At 36.4% G+C, this 22,068-nt stretch overlaps 2 protein-coding genes across 2 annotated transcripts; both read right to left on the bottom strand.

The window, feature by feature from the left end:
- Positions 1–1,145: 1,145 nt before the first annotated feature.
- Positions 1,146–5,051, bottom strand: LOC141642563 (uncharacterized). Its single transcript, XM_074451742.1, has 2 exons — positions 1,795–5,051; positions 1,146–1,314 (listed from the first exon to the last, which is right to left on the bottom strand). Exons 1-2 carry the CDS (start codon positions 5,049–5,051, stop codon positions 1,146–1,148), a joined length of 3,426 nt encoding a protein of 1,141 aa, XP_074307843.1.
- Positions 5,052–12,995: 7,944 nt separating this feature from the next.
- LOC141641327 (uncharacterized) lies at positions 12,996–16,260 on the bottom strand. The gene is made up of 5 exons (XM_074450154.1): positions 15,696–16,260; positions 15,217–15,463; positions 14,811–15,045; positions 13,880–14,466; positions 12,996–13,611 (listed from the first exon to the last, which is right to left on the bottom strand). Exons 1-5 carry the CDS (start codon positions 16,258–16,260, stop codon positions 12,996–12,998), a joined length of 2,250 nt encoding a protein of 749 aa, XP_074306255.1.
- Positions 16,261–22,068: the final 5,808 nt, after the last annotated feature.

The raw sequence follows: 22,068 nt of genomic DNA, 5'->3' as shown, positions 1-22,068 counted from the left end.
AACATCATCAAGTCATTCTCTGTATACAAAGTTTCATGAGGTCGTCGTCGACTAGTAGGTTTTCCGAAATAAGATTGGATGCCAACACGACTTCCTACTCCTCTCGTTCTCCCACAGTGCTCGGGTTTCCCCATGGCCTTTACCAACACATCTTCCTTTCGAGTAGGTACAAACTCACCCTTTTCTTCCATCTTTTTCCAATGCTTCTGTTCTCATCCAAATGAAGTATATTATTATTAAAAGCAGCGGCAGATTCATGTAAAATTAAATGGATCATAACATAAGCAGCAAGAAAATAACAAATTAAACAAAAGGTAGGTGAAAAAAAAATTGACCCGTAAAAGAAAAGCGAAATTACAAGTTAGTTAAAATAACACTTACGATCTCTTCTATTAATTTTTGTGTCATTCGGGTGGATTTTTAATGAAGGAGTATGACCTTTGATCCAAGCATAACCCCGATCCTCAAGACGTTTAATGATTTATGTGTTGCTACGGGATCATTGCGCAGGATTGCTAGACAATATTGCTTCTACTTCTTCTTTATGCCATTGAGGCAACTTCCCTGCATAACCAGTTCTCCCCATATAATGTGGATGCAAGTTATTCTTCTGGGATTCTCTTGCTTTTTTACTCTTTTCCTGCAAATTAATTTATTCCATATTTGTATTCGTAAAATAATTTGAACAATAACTGCAATGTTATCTTATTATGCACAGAAAAAAAAATCTGACCTGAAATTTCTCGTCCATACGCTGCCTCACAAACTGTGCCCAATCCTCTTTCGTGATCCCATCATAAATGGTCGAAGGATCATTTATCGGCACTTTTCTCCTTTGCTTTCTTGTCTTGAAGACAAAATAGGATGTCATGTATGTCCTCCAACCTCTCAATCGTTCCCCCGCGATTTTTAAAACATTTTCACGCATCTCTTCATCAGTTATGTTCCATTCTTTCTATTAAAATGAGGCAAAGGCAGCATTTTATGTAAATATTAAATGAGTAAGAATAAAATTTAAATCAATAATCATATTTAACTATAGTACCTTTGCCTCTTGCCATACTGTATCCTTAATGCCCTCTGGTACTAGAGACCAATCTTGATACATGATCTTGATATTATTGCGAACAATTCTCCCAATATCATTAGCAAATATTGGCCTTGGACTCTATTGGCCTATCGACTTTATCGAACTTAATAGACTTAGGCTCTTTTGGCTCCCCTTTTTTTCCTTTCTTTCCTTTTCTTTTACGTTTGGCGCGTGAATCTTGGTTATTTGTGCTCATTGTGTTGTCCGTGTCCGCCATTATGTACCTGATGAAAAATAATACATAAAATGTCAGACATTCAGTACGATCAAATAATATAATAAAATCTCAAATAATGCACTTTTACTGAAGGATAAGCTAGCTCATCTACAGATTGCGCAAGATGACTTGTGTTGTCTGTGCCAGTTAACTACTGAAACGCATTAGCACTTATTTGAGGAGTCAGTTTAGTAAGAGGCTCCTGCAACTTATTGGCCACTGGTTGGAGAGGTAAGGACGGGATCTACACTATTGATGTTGGGTATATGATTGGCTTAGGCAAGGGCATTTCCCTAAGGTGGCCTGGTGTAACATTGTCTGGAACAGGTTGAATACGCCAAAGCACAGCTTCAATGCTTGGCTCATCAAATAATATAAAAACATATAATAATTAGGTAAAAAAAAATATATATAAACAAATTAGTATAATCAAATTTAACAAAAAAAGTTATCATCATTCAGGAAAAACTATTTAGGTTTATCAAACCATAGCCCCTCATCATGATCTTCCCTCAGATAAGTTTCAACACGTATATCGTGTACCGATTGACGCTTGACCGAAATAGGAGGAAGATCATCAAGTTGATCGTACTCTTCTTCGTCAGCAACACCCTCAACACCAAGAATACGCCTTTTACCATAACAGACAACAGACCACCTCTTATCTAAAGGATCTTCAATGTAGAAAACTTGTTTCACTTGAGATGCAAGAATAAAGGGATCGTCCATGTGTCCAACAACGTTGAAATTTACCAAAATAAATTCCATGTCATCTACAGTAACGCCCTTATTAGAATCTGCCCATTTACACCGAAACAAGGGCACATTAAATGTTACATACTCAAGTTCCCAAATATCATCAATTATCCCATAGTAGGATCTTGTTATGTCAACAAGATCCTTACTCCTCCCAACATATTCTTTTGATGATGCAACAACAGTGACACCACTGTTTTGCATTGTACTCTTACTATCTTGACGGCTTGTATAAAAACAAAAACCATTGATATCATATCCTTCAAATGAGATTATCTTCGGTTTAGGGCCATGTGCTAACCACCGTAAGTTGTCACTTACATTATTTGATGAGTTAGACAACTCATTCATCACCTTATCTTTAAACCAATCCACAAAAGTTCGATTATGTTCACTCATCAACCAAGTATCACGTTTATGGGGATTTTGTTGCTTTAGTGATGCCAAATGTTCAGTTAAATAAGGATGAACCTCTGTCATATGTTGTAAAACATACATATGGGCTTTCTTAAAGCATTCACGATCGACTCTTATGCGCTTCTTACCCAAAGTACCCTTCCCTAAAAGTCTTCCTTCGTGTCGAGATCCGGGAAGTCCAATAGGTTGCACATTCGCCATGTAATCAACACAAAATTCGATTGTCTCACAAGCAATCGTTGCTTCCACAATACTACCTTCAGGCCGATAGCGATTTTTCATTCGTCTCTTATACGTTCCCATCTCACGCTCCATCGCCCACATACTTCGTTGGAACACCGGACCACAAAGTTTTATCTCCCTCACTAAATGAACAATCAAGTGAACCATAATGTCAAAGAAAGATATCGGGAAATACATTTCCATTTCACAAAGAGTCACGACTACTTCAGCTTGTAACACATCTAAGGTGTCAGGATCAATATCCTTGGAATTTATTGCATTAAAAAAGAGGTAAAGCTTGGTAATAACTTGTCTAACATGATTAGGTAATACTGATCTAATAGCCACCGGAAGAATTTGTGTAAGCATAACATGACAATCGTGAGATTTCATGCCTACTAACTTAGAGTCTTTCACAGACACAAACCGACTTATGTTAGAGCAATATCCATGTGGTACCTTTGTACCTTTTAGTGACTCACATACGACCGTCTTCTCTTTCTTGGATAGAGTTGTGCAAGAGGGGGGAATATATATACGTTTCCCTCTCTCAATTGGTTTTAGCTCAAGACGCCCTCTAGCAAACATGTCATTTCGAGCTTTCACCCCATCCTTAGTCTTGTTAGGCATGTTCAACAATGTTCCAATTATACTGTCAAACACGTTCTTCTCAACGTGCATGACATCAATACAATGCCTCACAGACAAGTACTCCCAATATGGAAGTTCCCAAAATATCGACTTCTTTGTGTGATATACCCCAGCCGGTGGAGGTACGTATGGTTTTCCGAATTCTCTAGTTATATTCTTAACTTGGTTATAATACTGTTTTCCACTCAAAAACAAAGGCGGCGGCCTATGCTCGGTTTTCCCATAAAAAGCCTTCTTCTTCTTTCGATATTCGTGATCTAACGGTAGCAACCGACGACTACCCGGGTATGCATATTTGCCACTATTTTCCAACCAATCAGACTCGGTGTCATTCAAACATACCGGGCATCCCTTATCGGTCTTTAACCGATAACCAGAGAGGTTTCCATAAGCAGGAAAGTCATTAATTGTACAGTAGAGCATAGCGTGCATTTGAAACTCTAGTCCGGTAGCTGCATCGAATACTTGCACCCCATCATTCCACAACATCTTCAAGTCTTCAATTAGGGGTGCTAGGTATACATCGATGTCATTTCCAGGCTGTTTTGGTCCAGAAATTAGAAGGGTTAACAAAATGTACTTGCTCTTATTCGTAAGCCAATGGGGGATATTGTAGATTATCAACATAACTGGCCAACAACTATGCTGGGTACTCAAAGTTCCAAAAGGGTTAATACCGTCAGTGCATAGTCCTAATCTCAAATTTCTTGGTTCTTTACCAAAATTTGGAAAGGTCCTGTCGAATGTTCTCCATTGGGGAGCGTCAGCCACATGCCTCAGTCTTCCATCGTTATTCCTCCCTTTGTGATGCCATAACATGTACTCTACATCTTTACGATTAGCAAACATACGTCTAAACCTTGGTATTATCGGTAAATACCACAAAGTCTTGGCCGGACCGCCTTTCTTGCCACCATTATCATTGTCTCTCCTCTTGTACCGTGAATCGCCGCATCTTGGACACTCTATCAACTCGTTATACTCATTCCGATACAAAATGCAATCATTCGGGCATGCATGAATCTTCTGGTATTTAGTAGCTAATGGACATAGTATTTTTTTGCACTCATATGTGGTAGTAGGTAGCTCATTACCTTCGGGCAACATGTTTGACAAAAGTTCCAATAATGCAGTAAAACTTTTGTCACTCCAACCGTTCCCGGCTTTGAGGGTGTACAACTTCAACAAAGCTGATAAACGGGTGAACTTCAAACATGCGGGATATAAAGGCTTTTTAGAATCACTCACCATTCTCTGAAACATAATAGGACATTCTATAAAATCTTTTTCAAGGTCATCCATCATAACATCAATGTTCTCCCCCTCCACTTTATCGCCCTTATCAATCACGTCATCACTAATTTCATTGGCATTACAATGCTCATCATCATTTCTAATCTCCTCAGTATTATCTAATGTTATATTTGTATTTATGTTACTAGAACTACGAATATCGTTATCATTCTCTCCATGCCATATCCATACATTATAATATGAGGTAAACCCTTTAACAATTAAATGCTCCCTCAACTCATTAACAGAATTCACCCTTTTTCGATTCTGGCATAGACTACACGGGCATATGAGGCGATCATTATCATGCAATCGTTGATGCTTTACCGCGCAACTAATAAATTCTTCATCAAGCCGTCGAAGAAAATCAAAATCACGTTGTCCATACATCCAACTCCGGTCCATAGTCTAATAAATACACACATACATGAATTACATTAACACAATTTTCTTAAGAAAATACGAGGAGAAAATACAAGGCACTATAAGATACGAGGCACTATAAGATATTACAATTTTCTTAAGAAAATATTAGGATTTTTCTATTCTTAAATTCTCTCTCAACATTTTACGAAATTGTATTTACAAAAATATGATACTCATGGCGCAAGATTTTTTATGCAATTTTTTTGGAAGAGAGTACGCGTTTGACCATTGTGATATAATAAATAATTATAAAAACAACTATATTAAGGTTGAAAAAAAAGGCATTAAAGGTAAAAAAAAAACAAAGAGAGAAAAAACACTGAAAATGTCCATTGCAAGAACCATTGTGATATAATAAATAATTATAAAAACAACTATATTAAGGTTGAAAAAAAAGGCATTAAAGTTAAAAAAAAAAAAAAGAGAAAAAACACTGAAAATGTCCATTGCAAGAATAGAACCTGTAACCTCTAGACAAAATGCATATAGACTCTATACTTACCATCTATGCTACTTGTTACTAATGAGTAATATGTTGTTGTAAAACATTGTAACCTGGAAAAGTAGTAGGGCAAAAAAGGCATGGATTCGCCCTTGAGTAGTATAATGCAACCATTCTTTTACAGTAATTTTTTTCTATAAATGATATTTTAAAGTCGTAAGAGGACAATGGTGTTTGGTTTCATTGGATCATACTCGTAGCATTTTCCCAAGGGTATGAATTGCTTATGAGCTTCGACCATCTCAAGCAGACTAAATGTTTAGTTTGTTATTCCTCTATTTGTTTCTATATATTCCTACTATAATTCACATGTGCGATTTATCTGATTTCTTATTGAAATGTAACCTAAATTTTATGTAAACTGAGTTAGTACTAATAACTAATCAAGAGGCTCTTAATAAGTTTCCACTTCACTAATTACATAAGCTGCTATTCAGCCTTCTTATTTCCCGTTATGATTATCTCATCGTATTTTTCATCTGTTTAACTTAACTTTGCCGAACTTCAATATTACATAACAACCTTGCCTCTCTAAACAAGATAATTAAATAGTGAAGAAGACATATTCTAATAATTGTAATAATGCTATGTTTATTTGTAATAACTCTCTGTAAATGGCAAACACGCAGCCTAATGCATCAAAGCAAAAGAAATAACAATTGGGAAAATTCCAGCGAAATGAATAAATAAAACAAAACAAAAAACGACAATTAATAATAAAATTAGTATGTAGTCGTAATATACCTGCTAGCACACGGGAATGAACGAATGAGGGAAGTTGCGGAACAGGACGTCGGGATGTAACAGTGATTTGTGCGATAGAAAGATGAAGACAGCAGCGACTGATCGAATAATTTGATTGTGCGAATTACAGATAGAACTCTAAACGTCCGTGGTAGTACTAGTGTTTGTGCAATAGAACGACAGCAGCGAATTACAGACAGCAGCGACTGATCATACTTAAAACAACGATGACTATGGTGTTTGTGCAATAGAACGACGAAGAAATACAGCAAGAAGACGCGTGATGGTTGCTGCAATAGTCTATGGTGCGCGATGGTTGCTGCGTGAGGACGTGGTGGTGGTTGTTGCGTGAGGACACGGTGGTGATACGAGAGGGGGGGATGGGTGTTAGGGTTTGGGTTTGGGTTTGGGTTTGGGTAAACACAAATAAGCGGGATTATGTTGGAAGTCAAAGGGTTTTTCCTTTCTACAGAATTCTATTCTTTATTTTAATAATAAAATTGGCATCGGTCATATATTACAACCGATGGCACTCACACAAATAAAATATTGGCATCGGTTATTTAATTAAAACCGATGTCATTATCTATTTAAATAGCATTTGGCATCGGTTTTTCCTTGAACCGATGCCACTATGGCGATGCCATTTGCCTTAATTGTACTAGTGTTTGCTATGCTTTTGATTGATGATAAAATATCGGGTTCTTCATTGTAACAAACAAATTTGCAGCTGATATAAAAATTTGGTGTGAGAATATTTGCAGTTATTCTAAAAAAAAGTTGTTATTAATTATATACTTCGAAGTTCCTAAATTACCCTTCACCATTAATTTGTTTGAAACTGAAAAATTATTGGAGGGAAACGAAAATAATGAATGAAAATACGATTATGCCCCGGGTGGCACTCAGAATGAGTGTCACCCGGTGGCGCCATCTCATTTTTCTTATCTTTATGGTCAAATTTAATAAAAATTATTTTAGGTATTTATCTTTTGCATTATCTTTATAGTTAAATTTAATACAAATTATTTTAGGTGTTTTAAAATAGTTGGAGTCTATAAAATTGCCTAAAAAAACCCTTTTTTATATATATACACTAAATTTAATGCCCGGGCGATGCCCGGGCCAATTTGTAATATCTTATAATTATGATGTAATAAGTTCCTGCTCTTTTGGACTTAATTTTACTGAATTGAAGTGATAGGAGTTTAATTTTTCTGAATTGAAAATATAAAGGTTGAGCTAAACTTATAAGAGCTAAACTTTTCTATATTCAACTTATAGGAGCTTAACTTATAGAGAAATGGGTATAAATTGAGTTTAACTTTTATGAACTAAACTTATAAGAGCTAAACTGAACTACACATGAATTAAAATAATACCCTCTTTAACTATAGTAAAAAAAAAAAGTGTGCATGTTAATAAATCAATCAACACCATCAACTACTCATGAATTGAAGTAATATTGCTTTTAACCAAATACTTCGTATTGTGTGCTTACATCAACTTCAATAACCGATTCACGGATAATATATAAGATTGTTGTATGGTGTAATTACTTAAAAGGGTTTTTCTAACGTGTGCCCTAAGGGCACACATTAATAACCCATTTATGGTAATATTAACAACAAATCTATATATATATATATATATAAAAGAGAGTTTTTTCGAGCGATCTTAGAGCGTCCACATCATCAAAAATCAATTTAGGAAAGTATAATTTTTGATGTAAAAAATAAAGTGGAAAATCTTTTAATTATTATAATATAAAAAAGATTAGTATAAATAGTAGAATTGTCCCACATCGAAAGATTAGTATAAGTTGATGTGATCCTATGATTATAAATAGGAGGCATATTTGGAACTTATGTATCCACCCAAAATTTTTTGAGTCTCATAAATATTGTTTTAAAGAGCTCTTAAGATTTTCTATCATTATCTACGATATGATATAAAAAATAAAAATAAAAATTTTACTAATGGTTGTCTTCTGAATGCAGTAATAGAGCGTTAATGAGTCGTTATATATGTACGATGTAGAGATTTCTATCTAATTATCGAGATTAAGTGGTTTTACCTTCAAAGAAAAATAATATGTATACAATAGTGATTTTTTTTAAGAAGAGACATGTATTTCTTGGTATGTTATATCTTTCACATTGAAAAATAATGTAGGCCTGATGAACATAATACGTCTAAATAATTAAATTATGTATCTCACATTGAAATAATAGCATACGGTAAGGTGATTCTATAAATAGTATAAGTTGATGTGATCCTATGATTATAAATAGGAGGCATATTTGGAACTTATGTATCCACCCAAAATTTTTTGAGTCTCATAAATATTGTTTTAAAGAGCTCTTAAGATTTTCTATCATTATCTACGATATGATATAAAAAATAAAACTAAAAATTTTACTAATGGTTGTCTTCTGAATGCAGTAATAGAGCGTTAATGAGTAATAGAGCGTTAATGAGTCGTTATATATGTACGATGTAGAGATTTCTATCTAATTATCGAGATTAAGTGGTTTTACCTTCAAAGAAAAATAATATGTATACAATAGTGATTTTTTTTAAGAAGAGACATGTATTTCTTGGTATGTTATATCTTTCACATTGAAAAATAATGTAGGCCTGATGAACATAATACGTCTAAATAATTAAATTATGTATCTCACATTGAAATAATAGCATACGGTAAGGTGATTCTATAAATATAAATAGGAGGCATCCTTGAAACTTAAGTATTAACCCAAAATTTTAAGGTAAAATAGAAGAACATTTCATTCAATCATCGTCTCATTACACTATAACAATAAGGAGCAATACTAATTATTTAGAATTACACATACAATTGTTCATCATTAAACTATTACAAAATATTACGAGTAATACAATATGTAGAAGTTGTGTAGAAGTGAGCTAGATAACCCGTCCACGAAACCACGAGTTAGTTAAATATGTAGAAGTTGTGTAATTGGTGAAAATTATATAATTAGATTGTGACAAAAAAATGTTATCATTAGAGTGTAGATTGTATTGTATTGTATTGTATTTTCTCATTATTAAATCGGGTTGATGTCAAAGTAGGTGCATAAAAAATGGTGTACTTAGTATGTTATTTGTCTTACATTGAAAAGTAATGTAAGTGTGGTGAATATACTATGTATAAGTATTAGAATTGACCCACATCGGAAGATTACCATAAGGCAGGGTGATCTTATGATTATAAATAGAAGTCATAACCTAAAATCTTTTGATTCTCTTAAGTATTGTCAGAGAGAGCTCTTAAAAGAGTTTGTATTACTGTCTCTACAATAATGATTTCTAACCTAAGTTAATCTTTGGAAAATCTTTTAGTTATTATAATATATACTCTGTATTTCTTATTTTATATTCAAGTGATGTTTCTAATTTTTATATAAAAACTTTTACATTTCATTTGGCAAAATAATGTCGGTAAAAAAATTATGAAAATAATATTATTAGATTCATGGTAAGAAATGCTATCATTAGAGTATATATAGATTTCATATAATTTGCACATATTAAAGATGGTGTATTTCATAGTATGTTATATGTCTCACATTGAAAAATAATATAGGTGTGATAAATATACTGCATATGAAAAATAAAATTTTTTCACATCGAAATATAGCATAAGGTGGGTGATTCTATGATTATAAATAGTAGGCATCCTTGGAACTTAGGCATCAATCCAAAATCTTTTGAGTCTCTTAAGTATTGTCTTAGAGAGCTCTTAAAAGATTATATCATTATATTTTCTACCTATAGATTTTATATGTCCCATATTGAAAAATAATGTAGGTGTGGTAAATAAACTATTTTTAAATAATATAATTAGAATTGTGTTAAAAAAAATTCTATCATTAGAGTATAGGTTCTTATCATTTGCACATATTTTAATTATGATAAAAAAAAAAAACGTCCATGGTAGCATGTGTAATCTATCAAAGTTCAAGATTACCATGAGAAATTTTTAATATTATAATGATATAGGTAATTAAATTTTCATTTAAAAGAGAGAGATATCCGTACCAATAAAATAATAAATGGGGTATTATTTTTTAATTGTTATTTTATTGCCACGACATCAAACATAACGTCCATTTATGACCTTTACATTAGGGGTACCATGGGCAAAAAAATGGAACCTCAAGGGTACCATAGGCAGATTCTTAAAAGTAGGGGTAACATGGAAAATCTGACAAAATTAAGGGGTACCACGGGAAATTTCCATATCTCAATTATGTTAAATTTTTTTTTGAAGAAAAACAACGTACAAATATTAATGGAGAGTACTTGATCACGTTATTAAATTTAAATAGAACTATTAGATATAATGAGTAGCAATTGTCTGTATTCGGTATTCGAGATTTGGTTGGATGTCGAACTAAGTGCAAAAAATATGGTGTAATTCTGAATATGTTATTTGTCCCACATTGAAAAACAATGCAGGTTTGATGAAAATATATATTACGTATAAATAGTAGAATTGTCCCACATCAGAAAAAAATCCAAGTTTTGTGAATATATTACTTATAAATAGCAGAATTGTCCCACATCGAAAGATTAGTATAAGGTGGGGTGATTATATGATTATAAATAAGAGTTAACCCACGTATATATTAATCTTTTATTTTCTTTGAAAGAGATATTTTAATAATATGTAAACAAGTCATAAGACATGGAATGTAAATATTAAACCCTTATAAAGTTTTTTTTTTTTGCATTATAAATAAGTTAATTACCCCGTTGCAACGTGTCACGGTCCGAAACTTTGAGTCGGGGCGTGACGCGCACCTTTGTCTAAACGCTTTGACAAGAATGAAAGCGAGAGCGTTAGGCACTAGTGTTTGTCAAGCACTAGGCACTCGTAATCGGTCTCGGGTTGTGGGTGTCGAAATTCTAGTCTCGATCGACACACACGGGCTTGTTAGAAGGTGAAGGCAAGAGTCGTTCACAAGAAAGCATCAACAAGCAATAAGAAGGCAACTTGGTGGGAAGCAGATGTTTGATTGACTAGTACTCCCCAAAGAGGGAAATATGATATTTACATCCTGGTAGCAGGAAACATTGATTTTACAAGTTTAGTTCAGAATAGCGATATACCCATTTATGGAAATAAAAGTTATTCTACAACTAAGCTAAACTAAGAACTTACTTACTAAAAAAGTACAAGGGAAATAAAATTACATAAGCATAAATAAAACTAAGGGTTCAAGTGTGCGGATCATCACACTCTCCCCCACCTAATCTGTTGCCGTCCTCGGCAACGCTTCAAAATCTTCATGGCTGGTTCAGTCGGCTGATGTCGCTGGGAGTTGATTGGAGCGGATGTTGGCGCACTTGCTCTTGTTGCGGGTGGGATCTTCAGGATCTGGATGGTAAGGTTTTAGACAGCTCACATGAAAGACATGGTGACACTTCATCCAGACAGGGCGGTCCAGCTTGTATGCTACTTCCCCAATCCGTTTGATCACTTGGATCGGGCCTTCGTACTTCCGCACTAGACGCTTGTCTCGTCCTCGGAGGAATCTCATCTGCTCTTTGTTCAGCTTCACCATGACCACGTCGCCTACTTTAAACTCCCTTGGTCTCCGATTCTGATTCGCCCACTTCTTCATGCGGCGAGACGCTTTCTCCAAGTAAGCTCGAGCAATTTCGGCATTCACGTTCCATTCTTTCACATATTCGTGGGCTTTCTTTGTCCGGACTCCATATGTATCTGCAACTGTGGGAGGCAATAGCGGTTGTTGACCTGTAACAAGCTCAAACGGGCTCTTGTTGGATGAAGAGCTCGTCGCACATTAAAAAGTAAGCGGGCAACATCAAGGAGTCTTACCCACTCCATTTGAGTTGCCCCAACAAAGTGTCTCAAATACTCTTCCAAAGATGCTATTGAATCGTTCAGTCTGGCCATCCGTTTGAGGATGGTAACTTGAGGACATCCGCAGCTTCGAACCCAGGAGATTGAACAATTCTCCCCAAAATAGTCCCGTGAAGCGAGAATCGCGATCACTGACTATACTTTGAGGCAATCCCCAATATTTCACAACATGTCTGAAGAACATGGTGGCAGTTTCTTCAGCGCTACACGCCTTAGGAAGAGGAATGAAAGTCGCGTATTTTGAGAATCGATCCACAATGACAAGGATCACACTTAACGCCCTACCTTCGGCAACCCGGAGATAAAGTCCATAGAGATACTCTCCCATGGTCGTGTAGGTACGGGCAACGGATTTAATGACCCCGCCTGTTTCTCTCCCTTATCTTGCTGGCAAATGAGGCATGTCTTCGTGTACTCCATCACATCATCCTTCATCTGGGGCCAGTAGTAACTTCTCTTCAATAGGCATAAGGTTCTCTGCCATCCCGGATGACCCGCCCACAAGGTATCATGACACTCCTGTAGAAGCATCTTCCTCAACCCGGCCGCCTTTGGAACAAAGATGCGATGTCCTTTCGTGAATAAAAGCCCATCTTCCACCCAAAACTTGCGAGTCTTTCCTTCTAAGGCCAACTGTTTTGAGTCCTCGCCATTGGGTCTTGGTCGAGGTGTTCCTTTGCCTTAGCTCGAATATCTGTGACCACGGTGGTGGTGGACAAATGAGCAATCGTGTGTAATGTAGCCAAATCACATCTTCGGCTTAGGGCATCAGCGACTCTGTTTGCGGCTCTGAGTGCGTAAGCAAATTCCACATCGAACTCGCCAACAACTCTTGCCATCTAGCTTGTCGGCTTGTCAGCTTGGGCTGAGTCAGGAAGTGAGACGCAGCGGTATTATCAGTCTTGACAACGAACTTTGATCCCAAGAGATAATGCCTCCATCCCCGCAAGCAATGAACAATAGCTAGGAGTTCTTTCTCTTGTACCGCATAACGAGTCTCGGCTCCATTAAACTTTCTGCTCTCGAAAGCCACAGGGTGACCCTCCTGGAGTAGCACCCCCCCGAGGGCGTAATAAGATGCATCCGTCTCAACTTCAAAAGGCTTCGTGATATCCGGCAACGCCAAGACCGGTTCCTGTACCACCGCTTCCTTGAGCTTCTCAAATGGCCTCTTCTTGTCGATAGACCACTCCCACTTAGTATCTTTCTTCAACAAGTCGGTGAGCGGGGAAGCAATTTTCGAATACGCTCGTATGAATCTTCGATAATAGTTTGCGAGCCCCAAGAAAGAGCGGAGCTCGGACACATTCCACAGGGTTCCCAGTCCTTGATAGCGGCAATCTTCTTCGGGTCCATCTTCAGTTTGCCTTTGCCCACTATGTGACCAAGGAAATTCACTTCAGATTGGGCAAATTCACATTTCTCTCTCTTCACGAATAGGTGGTTCTCTCGGAGCTTCGCGAAACCAACTCCAAGTGTTTTACGTGTTCCGCCAACGAGCGACTATATACAACGATATCGTCTAGATATACCACCACGAATTTGTCCAGGTACTCGTGGAAAACATGGTTCATCAACGTACAAAACGTTGCAGGGGCGTTTGTCAAGCCGAAGGGCATGACCAACCATTCAAAAGACCCATACCTCGTCACACAAGCAGTCTTCGGCTCATCTCCTTCGGCAATTCGAACTTGATGATAACCAGATCTTAGGTCGAGCTTGGTGAAGTATACAGCGCCTTGTAATTGATCGAACAAATCCGCTACCAATGGGATGGGGTAGCGGTTCCTCACGTCGGCTTGTTCGAGCCGGTAGTCGATACACAATCTCAGACTACCGTCCTGTTTTTTCTGGAAGAGCACATGGGCTCCATAGGGAGCTTTGGAAGGTCGTATCGACCCCGAGCGAATCAGATCGTCTAGTTGTCTTCGTAGTTCCGCTAATTCGGGAGGCGCCATCCGATATGGCCCTCGAGCAGGAGGTCTTGTGCCCGGGAGTAATTCAATTTGATGGTCTACCGAACGTCGGGGTGGCAGACTCATAGGTAGTTGATCGGGCATCAAGTCCTTATTTTCTTCTAGCACCTTCTCTACTTGTGGGTCTACACATTCAGCAAAGGTGTCTTCTTTCATGGACACTGTACACAAGTATGTAGGCTCTCCCTTTTGAAGTCCCCTCTTCAATGCATCGCGAGAGGAGTGGCCCCTTTTGCTTTCGGTCAGTTTCAACAGCTTTCACAAGACATGGTTTTGATCCCACCATTATTAAAGATCCATTGTGGGGTGCCAGAAAGGTTGAGGTCCGCTTCAGAAAATCCATGCCGAGGACGATCTTAAAGTCATCCATCGGGACGCTGGTGAAGTCGAGCTTCCCCGTCCACTCGCCCATCTTGATCACCACTTCTCTAGCCACGCCCTGAATTGGCAAGGCTTTGAAGTTGATGACTTTCATGCTTCCTCCTTCGCGGTTCAACTTCATTCCGAGTCTCTTCGCTTCGTCGGGGTGACGAAATTGTGGGAGGCTCGTATCTATCATTGCTCGAGTGGCCTTCCCATTGACGTTTATCTCCACGTACATCGATTAAAGTGGACTTGGTCTCGGAGCGCTCAGCGCCTTTGTCCATTGAGCACATCATGTGGACTGCTCCCATTCGAGCCATTTCTCCTTGCTCACTAGCCTCATCATCATCGCACCCCTCTGCATCAGGGCCTATCCCCTCGGGATTCTGTTCTACCGACATCTTGGACAAATTCTTCTTAAAGGTGTTGAACTCCCCTTGGTGAGGGCACTCGGACATTCGGTGCGGTCCTCTACAAAGGAAGCACGCGAACGGCTTTCTAGCAGTCGACGCTTCAGAATTACTACCCTTAGAAGAGGTTGGAGTGGAATTCGTCGGACCCTATCTCCTATTATCACCTCCGGGACGAAATCGACTATTACCCGTAAAGGGAGGTCTTGTTTGTGAAGTCGTCCCTCCAAACCTTTGGTTGCTTCCGCCCGTTGCAGCGAATCCCTTCTTCTGGGAGGTTTCGCGCTCCGTGTAATAGTCAACTAGCCTTTCAGCAGCTGTCATCGCAGTTGCGAGGGACTCAGGTCGTTGTCGCATGATTTCTCGCTGAGCCCACTCCTTCAAACCATCAATAAACTGAAACACCCGATCCTTCTCGGTCATGTCCGCTATCTCCAACATACAAGCCGAATATGCTTTCACATAATCGCGAATCGAGCCTGTATGTTTCAAGTTCTTTAATTTCCTTCGAGCTAGGAAATCGGTGTTCTCCGGGTAGAATTGTTCCTTGAAGAGTCGTGTGATGATCCGCACACTTGAACCCTTAGTTTTATTTATGCTTATGTAATTTTATTTCCCTTGTACTTTTTTAGTAAGTAAGTTCTTAGTTTAGCTTAGTTGTAGAATAGCTTTTATTTCCATAAATGGGTATATCGCTATTCTGAACTAAACTTGTAAAATCAATGTTTCCTGCTTCGATCTCGGCATGCTTCGAGCGCCACCATTGTTTAGCGTCGTCCGTTAGGTACATACTCGCGGTACTGACCTTTAGACCTTCATCGAGCGCACTCACTCGGAAGTATTGTTCCATGTCGAAGATGAAGTTATCGACTTCTTTCGAATCTCTCGCCCCACTATACTTGAGGGGTGTAGGCGGCTTCACCTTAGGAGTTCCACCAAAACTCCCGTCCGCGGCCATTTTCATCAAGGTATTGCACATGTTCTCGAGTTGCTCGACTTTATCATAGAGATAACCCATATCCGAGTTATACTCTTTCGGAATCGCCTCTTCGACGGCCACAAGGCGACTCTCATGCCCCTCTATGGACTCGTCTACGGTCTCGAAGCGGGCAGCATGCCCCTTTACCGTCTCCTCAACTACATGGTGAGTATTCCCCAAACTCACAATGAGTGCCTCCAAGGATGGAATTTTCTCGTCCATCAATTTCTCTAAAGCCGCCAGTTTGGCCTTAATATCACTTTTAGTCCCACTCGGTTCTACCGCCTTTGTTGCCATCGTATACAGCAGCCCGTCAAGAAGACCGGGCTCTGATACCAAATGTCACGGTCCGAAACTTTGAGTCGGGGCGTGACGCGCACCTTTGTCTAAACGCTTTGACAAGAATGAAAGCGAGAGCGTTAGGCACTAGTGTTTGTCAAGCACTAGGCACTCGTAATCGGTCTCGGGTTGTGGGTGTCGAAATCCTAGTCTCGATCGACACACACGGGCTTGTTAGAAGGTGAAGGCAAGAGTCGTTCACAAGAAAGCATCAACAAGCAATAAGAAGGCAACTTGGTGGGAAGCAGATGTTTGATTGACTAGTACTCCCCAAAGAGGGAAATATGATATTTACATCCTGATAGCAGGAAACATTGATTTTACAAGTTTAGTTCAGAATAGCGATATACCCATTTATGGAAATAAAAGCTATTCTACAACTAAGCTAAACTAAGAACTTACTTACTAAAAAAGTACAAGGGAAATAAAATTACATAAGCATAAATAAAACTAAGGGTTCAAGTGTGCGGATCATCACACAACGCACGGGCATTCAAACTAGTTCACATGAGATACTCAATTATATTCTCATTTTTACCATATTTAATAAGAATATATTGTTAATCTTACCATATAGGGGTTATTAACATGTGCCCTTATGACACACATTAGAAAACCCCTACTTAAAAATAAATGACCAGTTAATGTTTAAAAGTGAACACTTTTTTGAAGTTCTCACTTTTTTAACATAAAATGGTCACTTTTTATCTAAAATTATCAATCTATAACACTATATAACCGCCGTACCCAATAACTACGGTAACTCATTTTGAGAACAACCAAAATTGATTTACATTATATTATGCTTTATTGTCTTTAATACATTTGTCTCATTCTTTGATTTCTGCCACCCGTGTTTAGCTAAAATTGTGATGATATTAGGATTTTTTTAATTTAATTGTTCAATGTAATTACATGTGTACGTGAGAGTAATTGTACGTTCTTACTCGATTTCATATCGAAATGATTTAACACATCATTATAGAGGAACACTATCTGAATTAATTAGTTGTGCTCGAGAGTAGTTAAGAAACCCAATTCACATCATATTAAAGTGATAGATAATTGGAAAGAGGAAAACAAAGACACTAAGAAAGTTGCAAGCGTGTAAACACATGAATATACGATGGTGTAAGTCTCCTATGTTGACATTGAGTATATGTATTGTGTGCATAATTTAAGGCTTGTTTGAAACACCGCTAAAATACTTATATCGTTAACGTATTGTTATATAAGTAGTATTTGCATACAATATATATTGCTTTTTTTGGTAGAAATATATATTACTTTTCTGGTACACATACAATATAGTATTTTGTTGTAGTATGTAGTAGGATTTGCACAGAAATAAACGGCATATGTATCTGCATCTTGTTTTTTCACGCTTTTAAATTCATACTATATAATCTAAGATTTAAATAGTGTTGCCTCATTAGCTCATTAATTCTTATTACTACACAAATTCTACCTCAAATAAAACTATAGGCCGTTGGCGTAGTTCTTTCCGAAAAAGATAAACAATTGGTAACAAACTAAAATGAAGTGATCCGTTAAATTTGGATTTTTTTAATATCCTTCAATTGTTTACCTTTCTATTTTAAAGATGTCTTTAATTAGCAATTTGGTCGTATACACCAAATTCCGTCCACAATATGTAGTTTAATATTACTTGTTCATCATCACCACAATATAACTACGGAGTATTAGAAAACCTGCAAAACACCCAATAACAAAGAACCAAGCTAATTACAAAATAAATGACCATAACTTACCATAGAACACGAGATTGTTACGGAATTGATTGCATGAACCCGAAACTTGTAGGTAGACATACAACGTGAAAGAGTGTAGATGTTATTAGGAGTAATTAATTTGATGCTAAAAATAAATCAACATGCATGCATAAATCACACTAAGAAACCATTATCATATATCATACGGTGTATAAAGATACTCATAATATCATAAATCATACGGAGTACTATAAAGAAAGAAGGAAGGATATAAACAGAACACGTAATTTCTTTTCCTTTTATACACGTAAAAAATTTGTTTGATTCCAACACAAACTCCTTAGTTAATCAAATGAGCTTTTTTTTATTATCTTTAAACAATATTTTATTGGAATTTATCAAACCGTTATCACTCAAGCTGGCAGGTGAAATTAGATTGTTTATAAGATGGATATTTGACTCTAATAGGACTCCTTTATAAGAAACTTCTATCTTCTAGTCGTATTTGTATGAAATAATTTTTTTATTTCAGTTAATGTTATTTAGCATTATTTATTAATTATGGTATTTCGGCAATGTTGGAGACACTGTAATCGCTCGAAAAAAGCTTCCTTTATTAATATAAATAGAAGATTGATTGATGGTAAACATTTGATATTTATAATAATGTACTATGTAAAACAATTTAAACAAGACATGACTATCTTTTATCTTTTATGTTGTTGTGAAAAGTGGCCAAAAAGCAAAGCGAAGCAAACGTACACAATTCAATAAAACGGAGGAAGTATAACGGAGCAGACGAAAACTAATGAACTAATAATAAACGAGAAAATCCAACATTAATAAAAATAGTTCAATACTGGGGCGATGATCACTTGACCACTGCAGCCCCCGAAGGGGGTGGCTTACATGGTCCATGTGGTGGTGCGGGAATGCATGGGCCCGGGGGGGACTCAACCCCCTCGTCATCAAAAAAAAAAATAGTTCAATACAAAACAAAATAATAAAGGAAAAACATAGTCTATATTTTTTTTTCTTTTTTCTGATTTTTTACTTTTTTTTTTGTGCCGACCTAACCTAAAATCCGGTAAAGGCACCAAACCCGGATTTTGGAACTGAGCCGACCCATAAAAATGTGCAAATCAAAACTTTAAAAAATGTGTAGCTCAAAAGCTATGACGGATAAAATGGATATGAGTCATATGACTCCCTTTCTTCTCATCAACATATATCTGAACTGTCCTGGCACGGAGATAACAATCGAGTTGAGACCACCCCTCCTCACCAACCACTTGATAAACTTTCTCTCCGTCTACAACTCATACTACGTTCACAAAAGAATAATGAGTGATGTACTTCGCTGGCGGGTATTATTCCTCAATTTCATATTTGATCGATGCCCACGATCTACAACAAACACATCGCTCCTCTTCGTAGAAAGACTCTGCCTCTGTCCGGATCAAGAGGCGCTTTACGCGGACAAACTGCGACTTTCCCCAAGACATTTTGTAGACTTCGAGTGTTCGGTTTAGAATAATACGGTCAGGTTTTGGGAGAGTTTTATCCATATCAGCTGCAAATATAGCGTAGAGAAAGATCAGAATTAATGCTAAGGAGCACATAATATACAATAAGTAGGAAGAATCAATCAATTGTGAATTTATTACCTGGATCATCTTTAATACTATCGAGAAGTTCTAGCCTTTGACGGTTTTCGCGCCATTTTTCATCAAAACGTTTATTCCTTTCACGGATTTCACGGACTTAGCGCAAATGTTCAGGACTCAAAAACCGAAATTCTACATAGGGAAAAAAAGAAAAAGAAAAAAGCAAATTATTACAGTAGCAAACTTAGCTTGTACCAAAATAGTGTAACATTATCGATCAACAACTACTATATTATATGGGTAACTAATCTAGATGGTAAATTCTATATATACAATTAATCCATTAACCCATTAATTAATTAATTACTAACAAAACTAAATAGGTTTAACACTATATATTTGTATAAACATACAATAATAATGTTGTTACTTGTTACTATGTCATTAATACGTAAAAACCCATATATTATTATCAATCATCATTCATCAATCATCATTTATCAATCAACTACGTTGGTAACCATTCAATATGCATGATAATTCCACCATCTATAAATATAATAAATATAATAAAAAGAGAATCCAAAATATTATATTTTACCATTCAACTATTTAAGAGCAATTTATCAAACCACATCACCATTTCTTATTTTAAAAAGAAAAATGAAAAGAAAAATGAATTTGTAAACATTGAGTACAAATAAATAGCATAATAAATACTATGTATTAAACTTTGACCTATTTACTTTTAAAATAAATTAAACAACAATCAAAAATTAAGATACATACTAAATTTTAAATTTCTACGTTTATCGTTAGAGATAAACGAAAAAAATCACATCATTCTAATATGAAATAATAATAACAATAATCGTTGCAAAACACTAACAAACGTAGCAATATTCGTGACAAAATACCAATAAACCGTGGCATTAGTTTAGTAAGTTGTGCTCATATATATAACAAAAAATATATATACTTTGATGATATATTATGACAGTATACGTATTGATTAAAAAATTGTTTTTACTTACGAACCCTTTTTTTCCTTGAGGCCCACTGTGATCGCAAATCCGGGTTTACATAACACCACCAACACGCAGCATAAATTTCACGGGTAATTAAACTAGTTAACCCATTGATTAAAAATCATTAACCCATTGATAAGTACATTTTATATAAACTTTATCTTCTTATTTTAGCTCTAATATATTTGTATTATGCACTACCTTTAGTGTTTATGAGCTAATATTTGCTTTCTAGTTCCATTTGTATGTTTTCTCATGTTTTGTAGGAAAATGAGCTAAAATGAGCCCAATTCTACTCAAGTACAAATATTAGAAGCAAGAGCTAAGTTAAAGAAGAGATGATGGACCAACATGGAAGATGTGCATGGACTTGCATGGATAAAGTAATGGATTAATTTGAGAAATGCAAAATAAGGTCTTATATCACATTTAACCAAGTGATTAAAGAGGCATTAAGGATTTGCATGAGATTTCTCTTGGCAATTACTCAAGAATTGAAGAGAAAATTAAGAGTGTGCTTAGGATGACATTTTGGATTCCTCTACAAATTTTACTCTCTTATTTCCTATATAAGGGGTGTTAATCACACACTTTTACACACCATCCTTTTTACACAATTTTCACATAGAAATTCTCTCTAAGTTTTAGTTTAGTTTAGTCTTTAGTTTAGTTTAGTTTAGATTAGAATTACTTTTAGTTTTATGTTATAAACATTTTACCTTAAGCATTTCAATATAATTTCCATTCAAGTTTATTTACAATTTACATTTCAAGTGTTGTTCTTCCAAGTTTCATTCTCACTTCCATTGCAAGGTAATCCTATTCACATTTCCATTATGTTCATCATTTTATTTGTCATTAGTTTAGTTTGCATTTACATTATGTTAGAGTGGTTTATCTTGTCTAGGGAATGAAGGGAGCCATGCATAAAAAGTATTTGTAAAATGTTAAATTAGGTTGATATAATATTGTCTATTTGTTTCTATCACATGCACGGAATTGAATTAGACTAAGCATGTGTAGTAGGACGACCTAGCCATGGACGGGAGTTTCTTTAGGACCCGGTCTATGGTTGACATTAATGCCGTAAGGTGGGTGTCTCTAAGCCTAAACAATTAACGTTTCATCAACTCCTATATTTAATTTAAGCATTTACATAATTTGCATGTGTGACCCGACTTCCCTAGACTCCTTTTATCATATAGTTTATTATTTTCTAATCAGCAAACCAATCAATCAAACGTAACCGACCTCGATAGAATTCAACCCATAACAACTAATTAACAACTCCCGTCTCTCTGTGGTTCGACCCCTACGTACTACATTCATTTGTTTTGCTAGGGTATAAATATTATTTTTACATAGGTGTGCGATAGCCTATCACCCATTGATTAATAA

Source organism: Silene latifolia, chromosome 1, assembly GCF_048544455.1.
Source record: "Silene latifolia isolate original U9 population chromosome 1, ASM4854445v1, whole genome shotgun sequence".
Lineage (NCBI taxonomy): Eukaryota > Viridiplantae > Streptophyta > Magnoliopsida > Caryophyllales > Caryophyllaceae > Silene > Silene latifolia.
This window is presented reverse-complemented; position numbering and strand designations above follow the sequence as displayed.

What these genes read in the sequence shown, in the direction of transcription:
- LOC141641327 (XM_074450154.1), bottom strand. Translation starts at nt 16,260, where the DNA reads ATGGCAACAAAGGCGGTAGAACCGAGTGGGACTAAAAGTGATATTAAG. An exon ending in ACGGGCGGAAGCAACCAAAG is followed by an intron (nt 15,046 to 15,216) that starts GTTTGGAGGGAC and finishes CTTCCTTTGTAG; the next exon opens with AGGACCGCACCGAATGTCCG. An exon ending in CCAAGTCCACTTTAATCGAT is followed by an intron (nt 14,467 to 14,810) that starts GTACGTGGAGAT and finishes GTCTTGTGAAAG; the next exon opens with CTGTTGAAACTGACCGAAAG.
- LOC141642563 (XM_074451742.1), bottom strand. Translation starts at nt 5,051, where the DNA reads ATGGACCGGAGTTGGATGTATGGACAACGTGATTTTGATTTTCTTCGA. An exon ending in GATCATGATGAGGGGCTATG is followed by an intron (nt 1,315 to 1,794) that starts GTTTGATAAACC and finishes ATTTTTCATCAG; the next exon opens with GTACATAATGGCGGACACGG.